We start from the raw sequence: 20,056 nt of genomic DNA on the forward strand, positions 1-20,056 counted from the left end.
AGCAAAACCCCTTGCTCTGGAACCCTCTGGGTGCCAGGAGTCCTAGTTCCCTATGGGCTTCAGCTGTGATACTGTTGCCTGCCCCCTGGGTGGATGTGAATAACAGCTCCAGAATTAGTGGCCTCTGATGCGTTGTCCTCTTTGACCTGTCACTGGCCCTTTGGTGATGGTGGTTGGTGACGTGTGAGGTGGAGGTGGCTGGGAGGTCCCTGGGCAGGGTCTTGAGCCCTCCCTGCGGCTTTGCAATATCGGAACCTTGACTTGCCAGAACTGCTAGATCCCAGAGAGGTGGGGCAAAGTGGGGCAGGGAGAGGCACGGTGCTGGGGCTCGTGGGCACGTGTCTGGAGGCAGGAGTGAGCTAGAAGGTTGTGGGGGCCACAGGAGGCTTCTTTGGTGGGCAGTTAATGAGGGTCAGGTGCAAGAAGGTGGGCAGCTGCCTTCTCTGCAGAGGTGCCCTGTCACTGACCCTCCTAGCCGGCTGGTGACCTTCCTTGCTCTGGTGAAGTTTTGGTCCTGTGGCGCTTGGCTCCTCATCTTGGCCCTACTGTGTGCGTGCTCCCTTTCTCTCTGCTCTTCAGATGCCGACGCAGCTCGGCCTGGCTTGTGTGGCAGGCTGTGTCTGACCACGTGGTCACCGTCTTTTATCCTTTTGAGCAGGCTTTAACATTGCCCTTCTGTGTTGCAGATACATAATCCGTGGGGACGATGAAGAGTGGAATGAAGCTTTGAACAAAGCCGGGCAGAATGCCTCCATCATCAGCCTGAAGAGGTGAGCCCTGCCGTTTGTGGACAGAGGCAGTTCGGCCTCCACTGCCCCAGAGGCTCAGCAGGAAACAGGAAGTTGGAGCACAAGCTTTGGGAGAGGAGTCCTAGGTCTTTCCTTTGCGGTCACTACTGTTGTGGCCTATGCCCTGCAGGTGAGGCGGGGCCGCTGCTGAGGCCTGGGCTTCAGCATTGCTCGTGTTCCCAGACGAGTCTGGAGTCGGGCTTGAGGGAACAGCCCAGAGCTGCCAGTGACCCGCACTTCCTGTGGGCTTGGATGCAGCGTCCGCGCACCCTCAGCGCGCACCAGCACTGCTTCAAAGATGAAGTAACCAAAGCTCGAGGCTGTTAAGTGACTTGCTAGGAAGTGCAGCTGGTAAGAGGCACAGCTGGACTGAGACCAGGTGCATCCACTGTAAGCCCATGGTGTACCGACCGGCTGCCTCTCGTCTCAGCCGGCGGTTCTCCAGGCCTGGGGCTGAGAGGTCCTTTATGTTGTGAGAATTGAGGCCCCCGGAGGGTGATATCTGGTCATGTTTCCTGTGTTGGGAGTTAAACACTGAGAAGTTAAAGTATTTACTCATTCAGAATTAACACTAATGGACTCAATTTTGGGGTTTTTTTTTTGAGGAAGATTAGCCCTGAGCTAACATCTGCTGCCAATCCTCCTGTTTTTGCTGAGGAAGATTGGCCCTGAGCTAACATCTGTGCCCATCTTCCTCTACTTTATACGTGGGACGCCTACCACAGCATGGCTTGTCAATCGGTGCCATGTCCGCACCTGGGATCCGAACCGGTGAACCCTGGGCTGCTGAAGTGGAACGTGTACACTTAAACGCTGTGTTACTGGGCTGGCCCCCTCAATTTTGGTTTTTTGTTTTTAAAAATACCCTTTTTTCATGAAAATTTTAGTGGGATCCATAGATCCCAGGAATCACGTGTTCTCTTCTGCAGTCTCCATATGTCACTGCAGTGTCTCGGAGGGTCCAGCATCCATGCCGGCCTCATTTCCCAGATGCTCCCTGATGTGGTACGAAGCCCCTGTCAGTGTGTCATCATGTCTGGTTTGGAGGACGCGGCAGATGTGGCACAGACCCAGCATGGCCGTGGCCTCGAGCGTGGTGGGAACGTGCTGCGTGTGGAGCCGGCCTGGTTGCACACTGTGAGCTTGGCCTCTCTGGCTCTCGCGGCCTGCGGTGAGGGCCCCTGAACCGCTCACCACATGTGTAGCCCATGTGCTGGAGAGCTCTGGAAATGCCACGTTTCTCCTTGTGGAGGTGCAAACACTGATGTCTACGTTATGTGTTCTCGAGGCCATTTTTCTTTTTCTGATGGTCACTTCATTCAGGTGACTGAGCTGTTTACTCTCATGCGGAGGTGTCTGTGCCCAGGGCAGAAGGCCACGGAGTCTTCAGCCTCTAGGGGGAGGGAATGTGGCTGTTTGCTGAGTGGTTCCCGTGCTCATCTGCCAGTGAGGCAGCCACGGGCCAGCTGAAATGTGTAATCTGAGTGACTGCTCTGCGTCCAGGAAGTCTTGTGAGGTTTTCCTCAGAGTCTCATGGTTTGGGTGAGGGGCTGTCCTCAGGGTCAGTGGGACGAGCTGCCTGACTTTCAGGTGACCCGGGTGCTGAGAGCTGGGGGAGGGGATCTCCCTTGTGTTGCCCTACAGTTTTCTCGGGGTCTGGGGAGGGAGCACATACGGGACAGCCACGAACCACAGAACAGTGTTTGGTGGACAACACACCGCACGGACAGTGGTGGTCCCGTAAGGCTGTTACCACACACCTGGCTGTGCAGTGGCCATGCCACGTAGGTTCATGCACGTGTGCTCCGTGATGGTCACACGTCCACGAAGTCGTGTAAGGACGCATCTGTCCAGACACTCCCCGTCGTCAGTGAGGCATGGCTGCACTCCAAAGAGAACTCGGGTGTCAGGCGTGGAGATGCATGTCTGTCCCGCCACAGACCGAGGCGCGGTCGGCAGGAACCCGCGCAGCCCCGAGCGCGCCTGGCCAGAGCCCTTTGCCCCGCTTCAGGCGGGCCCGTCTTCAGACGGAGCCAGGCCAGCTGGAAGCCGCGTGGCTGATGGATGCCGCAGTCTGGGCGTGGTGTTCGTCCTTCTTACTCCTGTTTTTTTTCCTGCAGTGACAAGAAAAGGAAGTTGGAAGCCAAACCAGAGCCCAAACAGAGCAAAAAGTTGAAGAAAAACAGAGATGGGAAGAACAGGAAAGACCTGAAACTGAAGCGGAAGCAGTGACTGGGAATGTGCAGGTCAGCGCTGGCTCTGAGCGCCGTGGCGGGACGGGGCGGCGGCTGAGCCCATCGCAGCCGGAAGCCGGCCGGGGAGTCGGGCTCGGGGCCGAGCTGGGCTTGGGGCGGAGGCGCCACCGGCCGGTCTGCCTGGACCGCGACGGCCGCAGACCGGCTCCTCCCCGCCAGGCCCGCCTCCCCCGCAAGCTCCTGTTTGGCTGTGGGTCCAGGCTGTCGCGGCTCCTTCCACACACACCAGCCGCGCTGACTCTCGTCGCTTCTCAGGCGTCAAGTACCCAGCTTTCTGGGGATGCTCAGGAGGCTGCTGGTGGAGCACTGGGGCCTCTCGTCGTGGACTTGTCCCGACACCGACACCCTGCTGCCTGGGGCAGAGGAGCCCTGGTCCACAGGTGGCTGTGGCAGGCCACTGTTCTGTGCGCTGGGTCTGCGCTGCCGTGACGGTCCACTCCCGGCTCCAGCAGCCTGCTGGCCAGTGTCCCTGAAAAACCGTGCTCTTAATTTAGGAAGGCTGTGACATCTGACTACCCCAAAGCTGTTATTTCATCATTTGGGAAAAATATTGGGAAAGACCCTTTTGCTAGCAGGGATGAGGGGGGGATGCAGAATCCATTTTTATTAAATAATGTCCCGGAAAGACCAGCTGCCTGTGGGTGCTCACTGGCTCCGTGTAGGCAGCGTGCACCTTGCCTGGTTCTCCTGGTGGGGCTTGGCTGTAGGTGGCCTGGAGCATGTTGGGATCAAGGCCAAGGGTGGGCAGTGTGGCAGCGCTTACTGACCCAGGAGCCCGTGGAGAAGTGGCCGGCACTGAGCAGTGCTCCCTGTGGTCCTCCTGGGGGACTTGGTGTGGTGCTTGGGAGCCAGCCAGCTGTGCCTCTTGTCCTCTCGAGCTCCTGTCAGGTGGTTTGGTCCCTTCCATCTGTTGGGGACAGAAATTGTGTGGTGGTTTCACACATACTTTGGTATGTTTGTGTGACGGTATCTACTTGCCACTCCCAAATCCGATACCTTGTGCTTGAAACCTTGACCCTGAGGGTCCTCTGCTGGTTTCTGTGGGATTGTTCCTTCTGCCCCCTGTGCAAGAGAAGCTCTGGGTGGAGTCAGCTCAGTCACTTCCTGTTCTGCTTGAGGTTGGTGGCAGTCCCTCACAGCTTTTTCCTATTTTTATCTGAAAAACTCATGTGGTGGGTTGGGTACTGGTCTTCCTTGGTTAGTCATCGGCTCTAAAAGGAGTGGGGTCTCTGAGTCCGTGTGGAACCTTTCCTTGGCTCTGATGTCTCCCGCGTTCCTGGGAGTCCAGCGCACGGACGGGCAGGGAAAGGGACCTCTGGACCACGGCAGATGGAATACGCAGCCCCGGTCTCGTGCCCATGGGGACAGGAGCGGCTTCTGCTGCCTGTGCTGCCCCGCCACGCCCTGGCCCTGTGCTGGAGTGCCTTTTGTCCCTGGTGCTGCGGCTCGCTGCCAAGTCTGCAGGGGAGTTTGCTGAGAGAGGAGGTGAAAATCGGCTTGGATCCATTTTCCTCAGGTGATGCTTGAGCCCCTTTCAGAGAAGGTTTTCTCAGGAGAGTGGCCAAAAAGTGACATCCCGATCCCAAATGGTCAGAGCGGGACGGTGTCTTAAGGCCGCCTAGCCACGTCGTCCCACAGTGCGGGCCAGATGGGCCGGCCCTCGCTCAGTGTCTGCAGCCCCAAAGCCCGACCCCGCTCCGCTTGGGGCGCAGACTGCGTGGTGTCAACCCTGGCTCAGCGCGACCCTCTTGTGGGCGTGGGCACACTGTGTGCTCTGTTCTCTGCGCTGGTGCGTGCAGTGGTGTGGGCGGCCCTGCCCTCACAGGCTGCTGGGAGCAGGCCTGGCGTGCAGCAGGTGCTCACCAGGGCTCGGGCTCTGCCAGCTGAGCTCGGAGCGTCCCGCCTGGGCTCCAGGGAGCAGACACGCTGCAGTCAGGCCTGTCCGGCTGCACGGCCTCGAGCTGCTCCCTGACCCCGAGACAGCCTGCCCCGTGCGCACGGAAAGGCGGTGCACGGTTTGCCTGCTGGCTACCTCCCAGCCCTCCTCTTTGCAACGCATGTTCCCAAACGTCTCTGCACTTGGGGGGTGTGATCTTGGGTTCTCCTCCAAGCCTGAAAAGCACACCACCCCCAGACCTCACCATCTGGCCCCCAGACGGTGACATCTGTAAAGCTGGGCTATCGTTTCCCAAGTGAGAAATGAATTCAGATAGGTGCCCTGTGAATGCTGTCAGGACGAGGAAGGCCTGGAGAAGCCGGAACAAAGGATGCCGAGACGCCTCCATCCCCGCGCCGGGAGGGGCGGGTACCAGCCTGCTTCAGTGCGGCCACTGCTCATCTGGCCCCGCAGTCCTGGGGGACTCGGGAGAGACCTGCAGACCAATACAAAGGGGGCTGAGGAGGCGAGGGGAGGGGAGGAAATAAGTGACCATCACCTTGGAAAAATGTAGGCTCATTATCTGAGGCCATCACACCAGCGCCAGGCCGCAGGCCAGGAGGAGGGGCAGGGTTGGATCCCTGGGGCCTGACTAGGCTGTGCAGACAGCAGGCTGGGGAGAAGGGGATCTCTACACAATGGGTTCAAGTTGAAAGTCACGTGGACTCTGCGAAGGGGTGGGGGCGGCAGGAAGGGAGAGGCTTGAGGCTTTCTCCAAGTGCTGAAGGTGGTTCTGCCGAGGAGAAAGCCAGGAGGGGCAGAGCGCAGAAAGGAGAAGGCAGTATTGAGAGAAGGCGTGCAGGGGACAGACCTCTGGGACCAGGGCCGTCTGCCAGCTGGGGGCCGGTCAGGAGGGCGCCCTCCCACCTGGAGGGGTTTCCTGGGAGCCGAGGCCCAGGCCCCAGCTGCGTCCATGTCTGCACACTTATCCCTGACTGCCAGACAGCAGGAGAGGGGTGGACCCCTCCCTGATCCCAGCGACTCCTGCTCAGGAGATGCACACAGGCGGAGGAGGAACGCCTGCCCTGAGCAGTGGTCTGGTAAGGTTCCTCGCCAGTCCTCTAGTCCCTTGGGAGAAGGTTTGACTTTTTTTCCAGTTATGTAAGTGCTTGCCTGAGAGGGTGTTCCTGCTACAGCCAGGCTCAAAGGGGCCCATCCCTCCCTCCTGCCACCTTCCCCTTAACCTTCTGCCCCCAAAAAAGGAAGCAGCTGAGCCCGACTGGAGCCAGCTTGTGACTAGATCTTGCTTTTTAGGCTGGTGTGACCGAGCGACGGTTCTGCAGGGGTGGGGACCGTGTGGGGAGGGTGGCCACTGCAGATGGAGAGTGCTGGGGACAGCCCCCTCAGCCCGCCCTCACAGGGGCCTCCAGAACCCTGGGGCCGAGAGGCACGCCGCCTCCCTGCGGCCTCCAGAGGGCGCCATGGGCCCACACAGGGCCCTCTCCTTGCCCCGGCCTGCAGAGCTGGCTGCGGGCCTCTCCTGGGACGGACCCCATGCGGTCTTCGTCCTGTCCCCAACTCCTGAGGCCTGGCCTGTCAGTCACTGGACCACAGTGTGCCCAGTGACCTGAGAATTCTGCCGCCTCAGGCAGGAAGCATTTTAAAAACCTTTATGTCTGCCTGGACTTTGCGCCTACAACAAGCTACAAGGGATCCTGGAAAACGCTTGGGCCTGTCCCAGGCTCACTGTCCCCCTCCCTCAGCCGGCGGCACAGCCAGGGCTCCATGGGCCTGGGGGCAGAAACTGCCGAGGGGGCATGCACGTCGGGCCAGCCCCGGGTGGGGAGAAGCCCTGACCCCACAAGGCGTGGGCTGGGCAAGGGTTTGCAAACAACTATTACGACAACCCCGCCGGCAGCTCCCACAGCAGGCCCGTGGGGGTCCTGGGCTCAGGGAGGATGGCAGAGCCCCTGCCAGGTGGCCCACTCCTGCCGTCAGGCTCTGTCCGTCCACGCGAACACCTCTGTCCAGCTTGGCAGCTCTGAGCTCTGAACCAGCGGGAACCCTTTGACATGATCAGACAGAAGAGGAAAACTAAGGCCCAGCGAGGGAGGTACTTGCTCTGGTCACACAGGCAGTGAGGGTCAGGGCCAGGCTCAGGTCCCAGGTGAGGCGAGTGGTGGGCGGCCCCAGCACAGCTTTTGGCACGGGGGTTGGGGGGGGGTCCTTTCCCTCTGAGAAGCCAGGGAGATTCTCTTCTGGGTCCTAAATGGGCTCCTCCCCAGCTCTGAACTCTGAGCATCCCTCTGCCAGGAGAGACAAGGACAAGGTCATTGTTAACAAGCGTTTATTGTTAATAAAACCATGGTACATTTACAGTAAGTGACAACATTAATGTATAGTTACAGTATCATACAATATTACAGCAATAAAATAACGCCTGTCCCTTTGTACATCCTGCCCAAGCAGCTAGTAGAAAATATTTTCCAGGACTGCAAGCCCCCGGGCTTTACAAGGTGACCCAATGACACCTCCTGAAGTGCCTGGAGCTTTTGGTGAATAAATAGTTTCTAAGGTGTCCAGACAGCTGAAGACGACCACCCCCAGAGCAAGCTGTCCGAACGCTCCCCCAGTGTCTGGTCCATAAATACAGTGAGTGTCCAGGCCTGACGCTGTCTGCGTCCCAGGACACCCCGGAGCCCACGGTCAGGGCCAGCAGGGGAGGGGAGGTAGCAGAAGGTCCTCTGCCCCGGCCCTCTCCTTCCACCAAGGCCCTGGCCTGGAGATGCCCCAGACCTGCCGCTCCCACGGACACGGCTGGGCCCCCTCTCCAGTCCACCTGCGGGACTCAACTGGGGGACATTTAGAGCTCTGCTTCCTGAGCCCCCTGAGGCAGCCGAATCGAGGCCTGGGGCTTCAGAATCGACTCCTTTCCACTGGCCCCTAAAAACAGCAGCAAAACAAAAGCTGAGGCCACCAGGCTCCTCTTCTATACCCCACGCCGCACCCACTAGCTCAGATCCGAAGCTCTGGAGGCATCAGCTGGGGAACTGCCCCTACCACTGACCAAGGAGGCCTCTGTGGGCCAGCCACCAAAGACTGCAAAGTGACCTGGTGCAGGCGCCCCCAGCCCTGAAAAGCCTTTGAAGGGCACAGCCAGGGATGTGGGCAGCCTCTGACAGGACAGGGGAAGAGTGCCCGCTTTTGGCTGCCACGGCCGGGGGCTCGGAGCACATTCTTACGTTCATAAGGATGCCCACACCCCGAGAGCCCCAGGCGAGACAGTCTGAGCTCTCGGGGAGAGCCTGGAGGGCATGGGCAGAAGCTGTTCACAGCAGAGGTGAGCTGGGATCAGCTGCTGCCCTCCAGGAGTCGGGCAGGGGCACCTGAGGGTGAGCACAGGGCAGCCCTCAAGGTGCAAACGGGGGTGGAGGGAGGGGCCACCTTTTGGCCACATCTGCCTGTTGCCCATCACGGGTTAGCTCTGGGGCAGAGGGGTTGAGGGTGGGGCTGCCCAGTGACAGGTGGGCTCAGGGCATGTCTGCCTGCCCAAGGACAGATGGATACCAGAGGGGACGTCTGAGGGAAGAGGGGAAACTGAGTCTTGTGAGCCTGGCTCCAAGAGAGCCCACACCCAGCCCCCACCCAGCCAGGCCCTGGCACGTTGACAGGCCCTGGGTATGCGCTGGGCCCGACACCCGGCTACACTTGCTCCCAGCCTTTCTGGTCCCTGGCTGCCAGGAGATAGGAGGCTGGGTGTGCCGACCAGCTGTGCCCCTCACACCCGGGAGGTGATGTAGACGGAGTGCACGCGCTCGGCCAGCGTGCTCTGCAGGTCCTGCAGTGGGTCCAGGCCCTGCACCTTGCTGCTCCGGCCGTAGATGAGCTGCCGGAAGGCGTCCTGCTCAAGCAGGGCCTTCATATGCTTCAGGAAGAAGCCCTCGCAGAACAGGGCCAGCTCAGGGGCATTGTGGATCTGTGGGCACAGGGGGAGGGGAGACCCATGCATGAGCACAGCCCACCCGAAACTGCCCTCACTTACCCACGGCCGAGGCCCAGCTCACGTGTGGGCCTGGGGGGGGGGGGCACTGCCTGTCTCTGCATCTTGAGGCCAGCTCCCCCTTATCTGGATTCTTCCTGCAAGCATCTCCTTCAAGTTGGACCAATCTGGCTTCAATCCCAGCTGTGCCACCAGGAAGGGCACTGAGGCCCTATTCTGGGCCCCACTGTCCTCTGCCTCGGTCTCACTGGGGCCGGCTTGTGGAATGGCAGGCATCCCATTGGACTAGAAGCTCCCTCACTAAGGGCAGGGATGGCAACTGTCTACTACCGATGTCCAGCGTCCAGCACAAGGCCCAGCAGGTGAGCGTTCATGTGGTGGACGCTCAGGAACTGTTTTAATGCAACCAACACCGCGTGCAGGTCTGGACCAGGCCCTGGGCGCCAGGTCTGAGGTCATGGTCTCCGCCATGCCCTTAGAGCTGATGCTGCAGTTCAGGGGAGACGGAGAAGCCGTGGAACCAAACAAGCAAGGCCACCGCAGAGAGCGGTCAGCGCCAAGGAGCCCGGAGGCCCGCTGCTCTCGTGAGGGCCTTGGGGAGGAGCTCTCCGGGGGCATGGTTATCACAGAGCCCTGGCGCAGGAACGGGCTGAGGAGAGAGGCCGCGTGGCCAGGTGGAGGGAGAGGAGGTGGCGGGAGGGGAGGTGGGGCAGGATCCCAGGGCCTCGAAAGCGTGAGAAGGGCTGGGTTGTCTTTAGTCTGCAAGTAGCAGGAAAGCTTCGGAGGGTTTACTCAGAGGGGTGACACAGTCTCAACGTTTCCAAAGAGCCTCAGGGACGGCAGGGCGGAAGCCAGGAAGCGGGGAGCCAGGCTGATGCAGTCGTCCAAGAGGGGACCGGGGAGGCGGACCGTCGGGGGGGAGCGTGGGGGAGGGGACCGTGGAGGGGGACCGTGGTGTGGGGGGCACCGTGGAGGTGGGGGGTGGGGAGACAGCCGATGCATCTCAGAGGTGGATGGCTTGGAGTGGGGAGATTTTAAAAAGATCAACTGTAACTCCTAAGTTTTGAGTCTGAGTAACAGAGCAGATGACGGAGACACCTGCTGAGATGGGGACGATTCTGGAGGACAGGCTGTGGGGCAAGTCAAGCAAGCCTGTGGAGTTGACTGACTCAGAGGCTCAGCCATTTGGCCTGGTTGCACAGCCCCATAGAGCACAGCTGGAATATAACTGGGATCCGCCTGGCCGGGAGCTGTGTGCTGCCCCAGGGACAGCAATAGCCCTGGGCTGCAGAGGCCGTTACTAACCCTCCACTGCCCTTCAAGCTGCCAGGCCACAGCCCCGAGGCAGCGAGGCCTGGGTGGAGCAGAGTGCAGGCCCTCACCTTAGCGTACTTGTAGGTGTTCACAGCACTCTCCACGCTGAGCATCTGGGAGCACAGGATCTCGCAGTGCCTCTGCAGGGCGTCCAGCTGGAACAAGCTGGCAGCTGACAGCAGCTGGTGGGGCGGCAAAGGCGGCCTTGGGTATGCAGGCCAGGCCCGGGCCCAGGCATCACGGAACAGGCAGCTGCCTCCTCCCACCCCAGGGGCCCTGCCCACCCCTGCCGGTCAAGTCTGATGGTCTTGATTCATCTCCAGCTTGGCCATCTGGGTATTTGCTGGGACAACTTGGGAGGCACAGGATGGATGACAGATGCTGGTTGGGATTTCTGACCTCAGGATGGCTTTATCAGTAAGCTACACACTGTCTACACAACCTTCCAGCCAGGTGCACGGCCAGCAGCAGGTCGGGTTTCTAAGCAGTGACAGGTGAGTGGGCAGTCCAGGCGCCTTTTGCTTCTCCTGGGCTGCCCATCCACCTGGGGACCCCTTTCTACTCTCTGGGCTGGGTGCAAGGGGCAGGAGTCCCAGTGTCTCGGAGGGGCCCCTCCTATCACCCGAAGAGAAGGAACCTGCAGGGAATGGGAGGTCCTCATGGGAGCCACCTTTCCCCCTTGCCTCTCCAGATGCTGTTTCCGAGAGCAGGGTGAAGACCTGCGCACGAATCAGGCTGGAGACAGGCGTGGAGTGAATGGGGAGACGCAGTGGTGGGGTACAGCTCCCCTCCCGCACCAGACGAGAGCCTCACCTCCAGGACGTCGGCCGTGGGGATGTCCATGGACTCCGTCCCTCCATAGTACAGGTACTGCATCATGAGCTGCAGCAGGAAGAGGCCCCGGGTCAGCGCCAATGGAGCTGCAGCGCCCAGGCCTCCCTGGCCCCCAGGCCTCCCCGGCCCCCGGCCCTGTGTGTGTGGATCCCACAACTCGCTCATGCTGAGACTCAAACGTCTGTGTCTTCCCGGAGTGCAGCCTCTAGCAGTTAACTCCAAGATTCTCTCTCCCGACTTCCTGTGTGAATGACAAGTTCCTCCCACGGCATGGTTTCAAGTCAAGACTCATGACAGCCCCGGGAGCCCAGCAGGAGAGAGAGCATTCACAACGGGGGAAACTGAGGCCCAAGGAGGGAAGCTGACGGGGCCCAAGTCCCTCGGGTCTCCTGACTCCCACACCAGAGCACTTCTGGCACACCCGCACCACCCTGTCATTTCCTCTTTGACCTACAGTCTGAATATGGGGCCGGGAGGGAGGGAGGTGGGGCTTTGAGGCGACGACAGTCCTGGCTACTCTGAGAAGCCCACCTCAGACTTCCTCTCCATGCTGGGACTGCACAGTGGAGGTGAGAGCCAGACCCCAGCTCCCGCTGGATTCGCTCCTTGGAAAGAAAGCAGAGCCACGGGGTCTGCTCCAGAGGTCACCTTGCTGACGCCCAGACCCGCCTGGGGCTCTGGGGAGTGGAGGGCCCTGGGGTATCAGACTAAGTGGCCTTGGAGCGTGGGATCACGTCCAGTTCTGCTGAGGTCTAAGTTACAAACTCCGCCATCACGCTGGAGCCTGGGGAGGCTCCCAGGTGGAAAAAGAAAAACGATTCTCCCTGGTTGGCTGAAAAAATGGCCCCAGCAAGGAGCTGGCCAGCGTGTAAATAAACACGCTGCAGCCACACAGTTGGGCTCTGTCAGGCCCGGGCCCAGGCAGGAGCAGCAGAGGGTCTAGGGTAAGGAGCCCACGCTCGGGGCACAGGAGCTAGGAGAGGAGCTGAGAGATGGCCCAGGGCCGGCCGGGCGACATCAGGCCCTCCCCACCGAGGACTGGGCTCCCATGGGCCTTCTGCAGCCCCTGTGGGAACTCCTGCTGTAATCTGAACAACCACAATGACAGCATGTGTCCACCTGTCCCTCTAGGCGCTGTGCACCTTGGCGGGCCACACCTGGGTTCCTCTGCTGTCCCCACGCTGGGCGCTGAGTGGGTGCTCGGCCCACCACCAGCTGTAGATGTTCAAGGCGGAGGACCCTCGCCCAGGACTCTGCTAAGGGCTGGCCTTGGGTGTGGGCCAGGAGACACCAGAACCTGCAACCCCTTCCTGGGCGGACGGTGGCCTCCCGCTGCATTTCTGGGGCTGGTTTTGGCAAGGTCCAGCAGCTACAGCATGTGGCTCTCCCTGAGGTCGTCTGAATGCATGTGAGTCCACAGAAGTCAGGCGAGAATTGCTCCCTGGGTGCCTGGCTGGCAGGCAGAGGTAGATTAATTTTGCAAAGCCTGACAGTTCCCAGGCAGGACGGGCTCGTCTGCCCCCACAGCAGGCAGCCTGCGGGGCTGGGCAGCTGCTCCCAGGGGACCCAGGGGGCTGGCTGCAGAGGCAGCAGCGTTTGCTTCCACCCTGGGTAGGCCACCAGGAAACCACCTGTGGGACGCCACAGACACTGCAGGGACAGGCCGGGGGACAAAAGCCATGTCAGAAAGGCACAGCTTTGCCCCGGGTTTAGTCGGCGGTGACCTTGGCGAGTGTCTAGACCCATGCTGTCTGATGCAGCAGCTACTTGCTGTATGTGGCTTCTGAGCATTTGAGATGTGATGGGTCTGAACTGAGATGTGCTATAAGTGTCAAATACACACTGGAGTTCAAACACTTAAGATGAAAAAAGAAGGTAGAATATTTCATTAATTTTTGTATATTCATATGTTGAAACCATAAGATTTTGGTTACACTGGGTTAAATATATTAAAATTAATTCCACCTGCTTCTTTTTACTTTTCATGTGGCTACTAGGAAAAGTTAAGTTACACATGTGGCTCGCTTTCTCTACTAGGCAACACTGCTTGGACCTGCTCCTTCCTCCAGAAGACAAAGGTCGTGACGACCCCTCCCAGTGCTGAGAGCCCACAGGTACCGGGGGGCTGCTCTGACGCCTCCGGCTGTTAGGGAACCCTGCCCTGGGCGGCCAGCTTCATGCTGACCTGACCCCTCCAAGGCCCAGAAGGCAGGAGCCGACGTGCAGAGGCACCATCTGAAGTGGTACTCCCCCGTGATGGCGGAGTTCTGCCCCAGAGAACCCACGGGCAAGGCCAGTGGCTACCATCGCCCAGGCCCATGCGTGCCACGGATGTCAGCCTGTTGTCCCTGTCTACCTCCTAACAACCCTGAGAAGTCATCAAGGCTGGTTGACTGTCCTGGCCTGGGGACCCCCCTGCCCTGGTGAGCAAATGCAGACTTGATGGGCAGCTACACAGCAGTGGCTACCCACATGTCCTGCCCCGACTCCCAGCCAATCCCTGCTGCCCCTCCCGCACCGCCTCCCGTGTCTGACCCCAGCACGCTCCAGCTCACCTGGACTTTGGCTTCTTAGTCAAACAAGTTTCTAGAGCTGCCCTCCCCACAGTGAGTCTGGCTCAAGGGACGGGAAGGAGGGAAGGGGAGATACTCCCACCCCTCTGTTGCCCCTGCCAGACGCTGGGCCTCACTCCCATCCCGTTGTCAGTCACAGAGTCCTACCCACTCTCCCCTCATACACTCCCCTCCATCCCGCTGCCGCTAACTGGTCAACATCGTCATCAGCTGGATTTCTCAACAGCCTCCTAACTGGTCCCCTGCCTGCAGTCAGGCCCCCTCCAATCCCTTCCTCACCTCCCAGAGTGACCTTTGTACAGGCAAACTTGATCCTCCCCCACATCCTAGGTTTGCATCCTGGCTCTATCACTTCCCAGCTGTGTGACCCTGGGCAAGTTACTCAACTTCTCTGTGCCTCTGACTCCTCCTCTACCAAGAGGGGATGATGATATATACCTATGCCTCCCAAGACTTTCCTGTGAAGCATAACTGAGGACAGAGACACAGCACTTGGAGCCATACTGGCTCAGTGTCAGTGACGACGATGACTATTCTGTAGCTGTTCGGGTTAAAGCGCTTCACGCTGTGGCTCCTTGGGGCAGCTCAGACTCATTTCTGGAGGTTCTTCTGACCCGCTGCCTGGACCAGGCCAGAGGGCGTTCTTGACCATGCTGTGGTCTCTGGCTTTGGGGCTTGGCACACGCCATTCCCTCTGCCTGGGACTCCTGACAACGGGCGAGCTGCCCTGCTCCTTGAGAGCCCAGGAGACTTCCCTACTCCTCCCCACTCTGGGCTAGACGCCCCTCTCCTGCATCCCAGGGCCTCCCCGACCCCACCCACCCCGTGGCTTCATAATCCTGCCCCCAGAGGACGGGCCCCCGTCCCGTGCACTGCCGTCTCCACAGCTCCTGGAAATGGCCACGTGTTAGACCAGCACTAGAGCGAGACGGGAGAGGACCGAGCTGGTGCAGATGGCAGCTTCTCGTGCTTCTCAGACTCAGATCTCTCCCATCAGGTCACAAACCCATCCTGCGCAGGGCCAGCTCCTGCGCCTACACACCGGCTGCCTCGTGGCCTCAGCTCCTAAGGCTCACCCCTGCAGCCTGGGGCCCCACAGTCACCACTTCCCAGACAGCAGCTCTCCAGTGGGCTCAGCTGAGATCCCAGCCATGCTCCTCCTCCAGACCTTGCGGCCACGGCTGGCAGCCGGGCCTCAGAAGTTTCCATTATGCAACCTCTGATGTCCTCCAAAGCCTGGAGATCACAAGACCTGACCTTGACCTTCCACGCCCAGGATGGGCTCATCTCGGCCTCTTCTGCTTGGCCGCCACGGCTGGTCCAACGTGGGACAAGTGACACGGCCCACACCAGGGCTCCACAAACCACGTGCACACTTCCCACCCGGGGTCTCATGGACGCGGGAGCTCGGGTGGGATGAGGGTCTGCATTTGCAATAGGCGCTCAGGCAGCACCCCTGTTGCCGGGAGCTCGCTCCGAGGAACGAGGGCTCACACACGTGTGTGGTGTGTGCCTGTCCTCGCACGTCTGTGAGTCCAGCCAGCAGCTGGAGCTCAGGAGCCGCAGGCCACAAGAGAACAGCTACTCTGCCTGGGAGACCCGGACACGCCAGCCCGACCGTTGATCCCGCAGAAAACAGGGGCACTGGGATGGACGGGAAGGGAGGATGGACGCACAGCTGCCCGGCAGCCCAGACAGGCAGAGCCCGGCGGCACGGCCGAGGCGTGCGGGCGCCACCCCACACACCTGGAAGATGTGGTACTTCATGTCGCTGATCTCGATGGTTTTGCTGTTGTCGCCGTCGTGTTCCGATTTATTCGTCATCAGCGTCTTGAACCTGGACCAAAGGAAAAGGAACAAGGCGGGTCTTGAATGCGACCTTCGCTCCACAACTGTGCCGCAATGGCACCATCCGTCACCTGGCCCACCCCCAGGAGATGGAGCATTTAAAAATTACCGCCGTGCTCCTAAAATAATTCTTGGCAAGTGACGTTTTACGTGGTCGGGGCTGACGGCTGGGCTGAGCCCCGTTCTGTCCCCGCTGCCCCCAGAGGAATGACCGTGATGCCTGTGGCCGGAAGATTGACCCTTCGTCCCAGAATATTTGGTTTCTAATCATCCAAAGCAGTAACTCGACCAGAAAGAATGCACTCAGAGCTCCTCCTGGAGAGCCTGGCTCCGCGCTGCCGTCCACGCCTCGGTGCAGGGGGGCTCTGCTGCCAGCGACCACGCTCTGCAGGGCAGGGCTCCTCCCCAGCACGCCACTGTCCCCTCATGTGAACCAAGCCCCCCCCACCCCCAGGGCTGGGACTCCGTGACCCGAGGAGGCCACCCACCTGTTGGAAGCTGTCACCAGCAGGACTTTGTGCGCATAGAACAGCTTGCCTTCCACCAGGAAGGTCACGTCTGACATCTCCTTGTTGTTCAAAAAGTGTGGGTCTGCCAGGAGGGAAGAGAGCAGGACGGTGACCGGCAAGCCCCCTCGGGTTCTCTGACGTGTGCTGAGGTGTGCGTAGGGGGCAGGGGGATACGAAGGTGAGAAGCAGAGAAACTGAGGCCAGGGCCTTGGCGCTTGGCAATGGGAAAGGAAGACCAAGATGAGAGGGAGAGAAAGAGGAGGAAAGATGGGGCGGGAGATCTGGAAAGTGTGGGTGGCGGGTGGGGACAGGCCCTCACCGAGTCTGGCCGGCAGGGTCTTCCGGATCTCGGGAATGCTGGGGATGGGCGTGCTGCCGTAGCAGTGTGTGAAGATGGCAGCCAGCTGCTGGATGACTGAGTCATTCTGGGGGGAGGCAGAGAGAGGGCCTGTGAGCCCGCGCCCGCCGCGGCGTGTGTGTCCAGCCACAGCCGTGTCAGGCTAACTTCAGGAGTCCAGGCCAGGATGAGCGCAGCTGCTGTCTTCCGCTCCTGCCGGGTGTGGCTCCGCAGGAGAGGCCAGTTCCTGCATCACCGATTCCCCACGTTGCTCTTCTGGCCCCAGCCCAGACACACCCACAGCCTCTGCCCTCTGCAGCAGACAGCACGAGTCCGGGGGTGGGGGGGGCGTCCACCTGTGTGTGGGGCGGTGCCTGCGTCCGTCCGTGTGTGGGGCATGTCCCTGCGTCTGTCTGCCTGTGTGTTAGTCTATGTGTCCATCGTGTGGTCTGGGTCAGGGCTGTGGGCTCTGGAACCCAGCGCTCTCGGACCAGGGGTGGGGACCTGCCTGGCGACACTCACTTTGCTGGTCTTGAGGATGTCGAACATGAGCTGCAAGCCCTCGGTCACCAGCTCCTCGTTGTACTCCTCCTCTTTGATGGAGCTGAAGTCCCGTAGGAGGCTCTGCACCACCGAGTACCGTGACTGGGAGAAGGAGGTCCTCAGAGACTCGATCCACACGTGCAGCTTCCAGGGGACACCTGGGCCCAAGCAGGGGAGGGGCGGGCTGTCATTCTCCTGAGTCCTGGTCCCATTCCTGCACGCAGCCTAACGAAGGCCTCGTGAGAGGTCGGAGGGGCTCCAGGCCCTCATCAGACAAGGGGCAGGGAGCCCAAGCTCTTTGTCCCAGCACCCATACTGGCCCCATGGCTCGCCGGGCCTGGAATTACTGGCTGGGAGGGCCCATTAATTATGGGCAGTGGCCAGGTGGACTTGGATGCCTAGAAAATATGCAGGGCGCTCAAGGACAGGTGGCCCCCATGCCTATGCCATCACGGAGGGCTTCACCAGCACCCAGGTCACCGGTCGTCAGCACACGTCCAGTGCACGTATTACTGTTTACCAGCTCCCTGGAGCGTGTCAGTGGGGACACAGAGCAATTTAAAACTACTCTGTGAAGGCTGCGACCAAAACGAGTTGTGTTCCTGGTAATTAGAGAGAGAGCGTCTCACCCCCAGCCTCACTGTGGATTAAGAAAAAGGACCGGTGGCATTCCCCACCAGACGTGATGACATGGGTTAGCATCCTCGGTTGACCGACTGTAGGTGGGAGTGACATCCCATTTTACAGTGGGGAACACTGAGGCTGATGTGCGAGAAGGTCACGTGGCCTCCTGCTGTCTTGGCCCAGGACTAGGTGCTGTCGTCGTGGCCCCCGTCATAGTAATGCAGCGACCACCAGGCACTGAGCGCTCGCTGGGAGCCGGCACCCGCCCTGGCCTTCACGTGACTCCACATTCTTAGGTAAGGATCATCCGCGCCAGCAAAGGTGGCACAGCCAGGGTCCCAGCAGGTCTGTCTGTCTGTCTGACTAGCCTTCCTGGAGGAGAGGAGGAGTCCACAGACTCACAGACCCGGGGAGGGCAAGGGGTTGGCCGAGTGGCAGAGAGCATCGAGCCGACGGGAAGTGCTGACTCAGAGCTACAGAGGGCCCCAGTGCTGCGCATCCCAGGGCTGTGGCAGGGGGACGAGGGCCTGAGGGCACAGGGCTAAGGCCGCAGCCTTGAGATGCGTCCCTGCTGAGGACTGCCTGAGGCTCAGGCATCTCCAGTCCTGGCCGTCGTCCGCCAGGCCTGGGCAGGCTGTGCCCAGCCGTGCCCAGCCGCCCCGCCACCCCGGCCCTTCTCTGGCCTATGGAAGAGCAGCAGGAGGCGCGCGTGGACACGCAGACGCGCGGGCCCTCACCCAGCGTCCTCAGCTCCATGGTGATGTCCACGTAGCCGTGCTCCGCGCTGTGGTACATGGCTTCCTGCAGGGCCTTCGTGCGTGGCCGGCTCAGGCGCACGGGCCCCTCGCTGCCGCTGCCCTGGCTGGTCGTGCCGCCCTCCTCCACGCCCTCGGCCAGGATCTCCTCCAGGGACAGCACATCTGCTTTGGCCTGCTGCGGCTGCGTCAGGAGCTTCCTCAGGACGTTCCTGCGGGCCGAGGGATGAGGAGGCGGTGCCTGAGGTCCCCGCCACAGACGGTGTCCACCCAAGCTGCCCTGCAGTGCCCCATGGCCCAGACGAGCTGCTACGGAGCATCTGTGGGCACACAGCACTCGTGGTCTTCCCCTTCCAGGCAGGCTGGGCCAGGGCTCCCAGCGCCCCCACTCGACACCTGGGGGAGGAGGGGAGGGTATGGGGCACCCCCTCCCTCTGCCGTCCTGGCACTGCCGAGAAGTCACGGGCTTTGGGGCCAAGTGTGCCCTGCCATCCTGGCTGTGTGACCTCAGACAGGTTGTTCTGCCTCTCTGAGCCCTGAGTGCTTCATCGTCTGTCGGACAGGGCGTCAGCATCATCCTCTCCCGGGGGTAATGTGAGGCCAATGTGCTGGCATTGAATGCAGAGCCTGATACACAGCAGCCCTCCTAACAGCAGCCAACTTTACACACGTGACAGTGTCTGAAACACCGGACAGGCTGATACTCACGTGTTCCCCTCCCTTCCACTAAGCGTGAAGTGGGGTGCCGGTTGCACAGAATTCACTCTTACATACGACGGGGCCAGTGTTAGACTAGGCGGAGCACGTTGTTTACCGCTGTGTTGAAACCCACCCACAGGGCATGAACGCGTCTTGCTCAAGGTCACAGGGGGCAGGAGTGCAGACTCAGACGTAGGACTTCCGGCCCACGTCCCAGGCTCTTTCTGTCACATCCTGTGGCCTGAGGCTTTGGGATGGCTGCAGCCTGGGTGGCCCAAAGGCCACCTGGGGGCCAGGCCCCTCCCCACTCTGTGACGGAGGCTAGGCTGTGCCAGGGAGCCAAGTTTGTGGCCCAGAGCCTCCCTGAGGGACCGGGGTCACCCCCACGGGGTCAGGCAGCTGTAGCTTTGCTAGCTCCACAGGTCACGGAGCCCCAGCTTGTGGCAGGCGCTGGTGTGTGAGGGTGAGCCAGCCGCCGTGCCTACTCCAGAGGGGATGGAGAAGCAGAGCAGCAGACAGGCCGCCTCCAGGCAGGGTGCCACGGCTGCCCAGCGGAGCCGGCCACCTGAGGCCAGTGCAGGCTGGGCAGAAGGTGCGGCGGGCCCCCGCAGGAGCGCAGTGGCTGTGGGCCGGCCCTTCTCCACCTTCCACTAACCGCCTCTGCGTCTCCTGCCCCGCGACCGCCTCACGGCTCCGGGCCATCCGCTGCCCCGCCACACCCCTGGGCAGGCCTGGCCCCACAAAGCCGGGTCCACCATCTGCTCTTGGAACGGGATGTGATTTCCCGCAGAGCCGCCGGGAGCTTCCCGGCAGAGCCAGATTCTCTGTGGAAGGCCCTGGAGTGCCAAGGCCACGGTGGCACGGAGCCGCCGAGCCGGGCCGGCGCAGAGTAGAGTCTTACGGGAAACGGGAGAGACTGCCCTGGGCGTCAGGAGACCCCGGCCAGTCCCAGGTCTGCAAGGAAGGAGCTGTGGGGCCTCCATGGGACCGGCCCTCAGCGTCTCCAGGCCCTCCAACCTCTGGGGCCCCTGTGGGAGGGGAGGACCTGCCTCTCTTTCTGGCTGGCTCGCCCGCAAGCCCTCCGTCTCTGGAAAGATCTGT

General features: G+C 60.9%; 2 protein-coding genes across 24 annotated transcripts in view; one reads left to right on the forward strand and one right to left on the reverse strand.

The window, feature by feature from the left end:
- Nucleotides 1-13,036, forward strand: part of NAT10 (N-acetyltransferase 10) — a 45,297-nt gene extending 32,261 nt beyond the window's left edge. For 10 of the 19 annotated variants that reach the window (XM_023653850.2, XM_023653853.2, XM_023653854.2 and 7 more), the window contains 2 exons: nucleotides 687-770; nucleotides 2,909-3,668. In XM_023653850.2, the coding sequence (XP_023509618.2) occupies nucleotides 687-770; nucleotides 2,909-3,020 (196 nt within the window). In that variant the 3' untranslated portion in view covers nucleotides 3,021-3,668. Of the gene's footprint in view, nucleotides 1-686; nucleotides 771-2,908; nucleotides 3,669-10,924 lie in introns of those variants that run through there. The other 9 variants (XM_070229209.1, XM_070229213.1, XM_070229218.1 and 6 more) reach the window with 2 other exon arrangements.
- ABTB2 (ankyrin repeat and BTB domain containing 2) overlaps nucleotides 7,250-20,056 on the reverse strand; it is a 173,250-nt gene continuing 160,443 nt past the window's right edge. For all 5 annotated transcript variants that reach the window (XM_001914721.5, XM_023653855.2, XM_070229224.1 and 2 more), the window contains 8 exons: nucleotides 18,239-18,468; nucleotides 16,857-17,035; nucleotides 16,317-16,422; nucleotides 15,977-16,079; nucleotides 15,387-15,477; nucleotides 11,047-11,115; nucleotides 10,302-10,415; nucleotides 7,250-8,895 (listed from right to left, as the gene is read on the reverse strand). In XM_001914721.5, coding sequence (XP_001914756.2) covers nucleotides 8,698-8,895; nucleotides 10,302-10,415; nucleotides 11,047-11,115; nucleotides 15,387-15,477; nucleotides 15,977-16,079; nucleotides 16,317-16,422; nucleotides 16,857-17,035; nucleotides 18,239-18,468 — 1,090 coding nt within the window. In that variant the 3' untranslated portion in view covers nucleotides 7,250-8,697. The remainder of the gene's footprint in view (nucleotides 8,896-10,301; nucleotides 10,416-11,046; nucleotides 11,116-15,386; nucleotides 15,478-15,976; nucleotides 16,080-16,316; nucleotides 16,423-16,856; nucleotides 17,036-18,238; nucleotides 18,469-20,056) is intronic.

Source organism: Equus caballus, chromosome 12, assembly GCF_041296265.1.
Source record: "Equus caballus isolate H_3958 breed thoroughbred chromosome 12, TB-T2T, whole genome shotgun sequence".
NCBI lineage: Eukaryota > Metazoa > Chordata > Mammalia > Perissodactyla > Equidae > Equus > Equus caballus.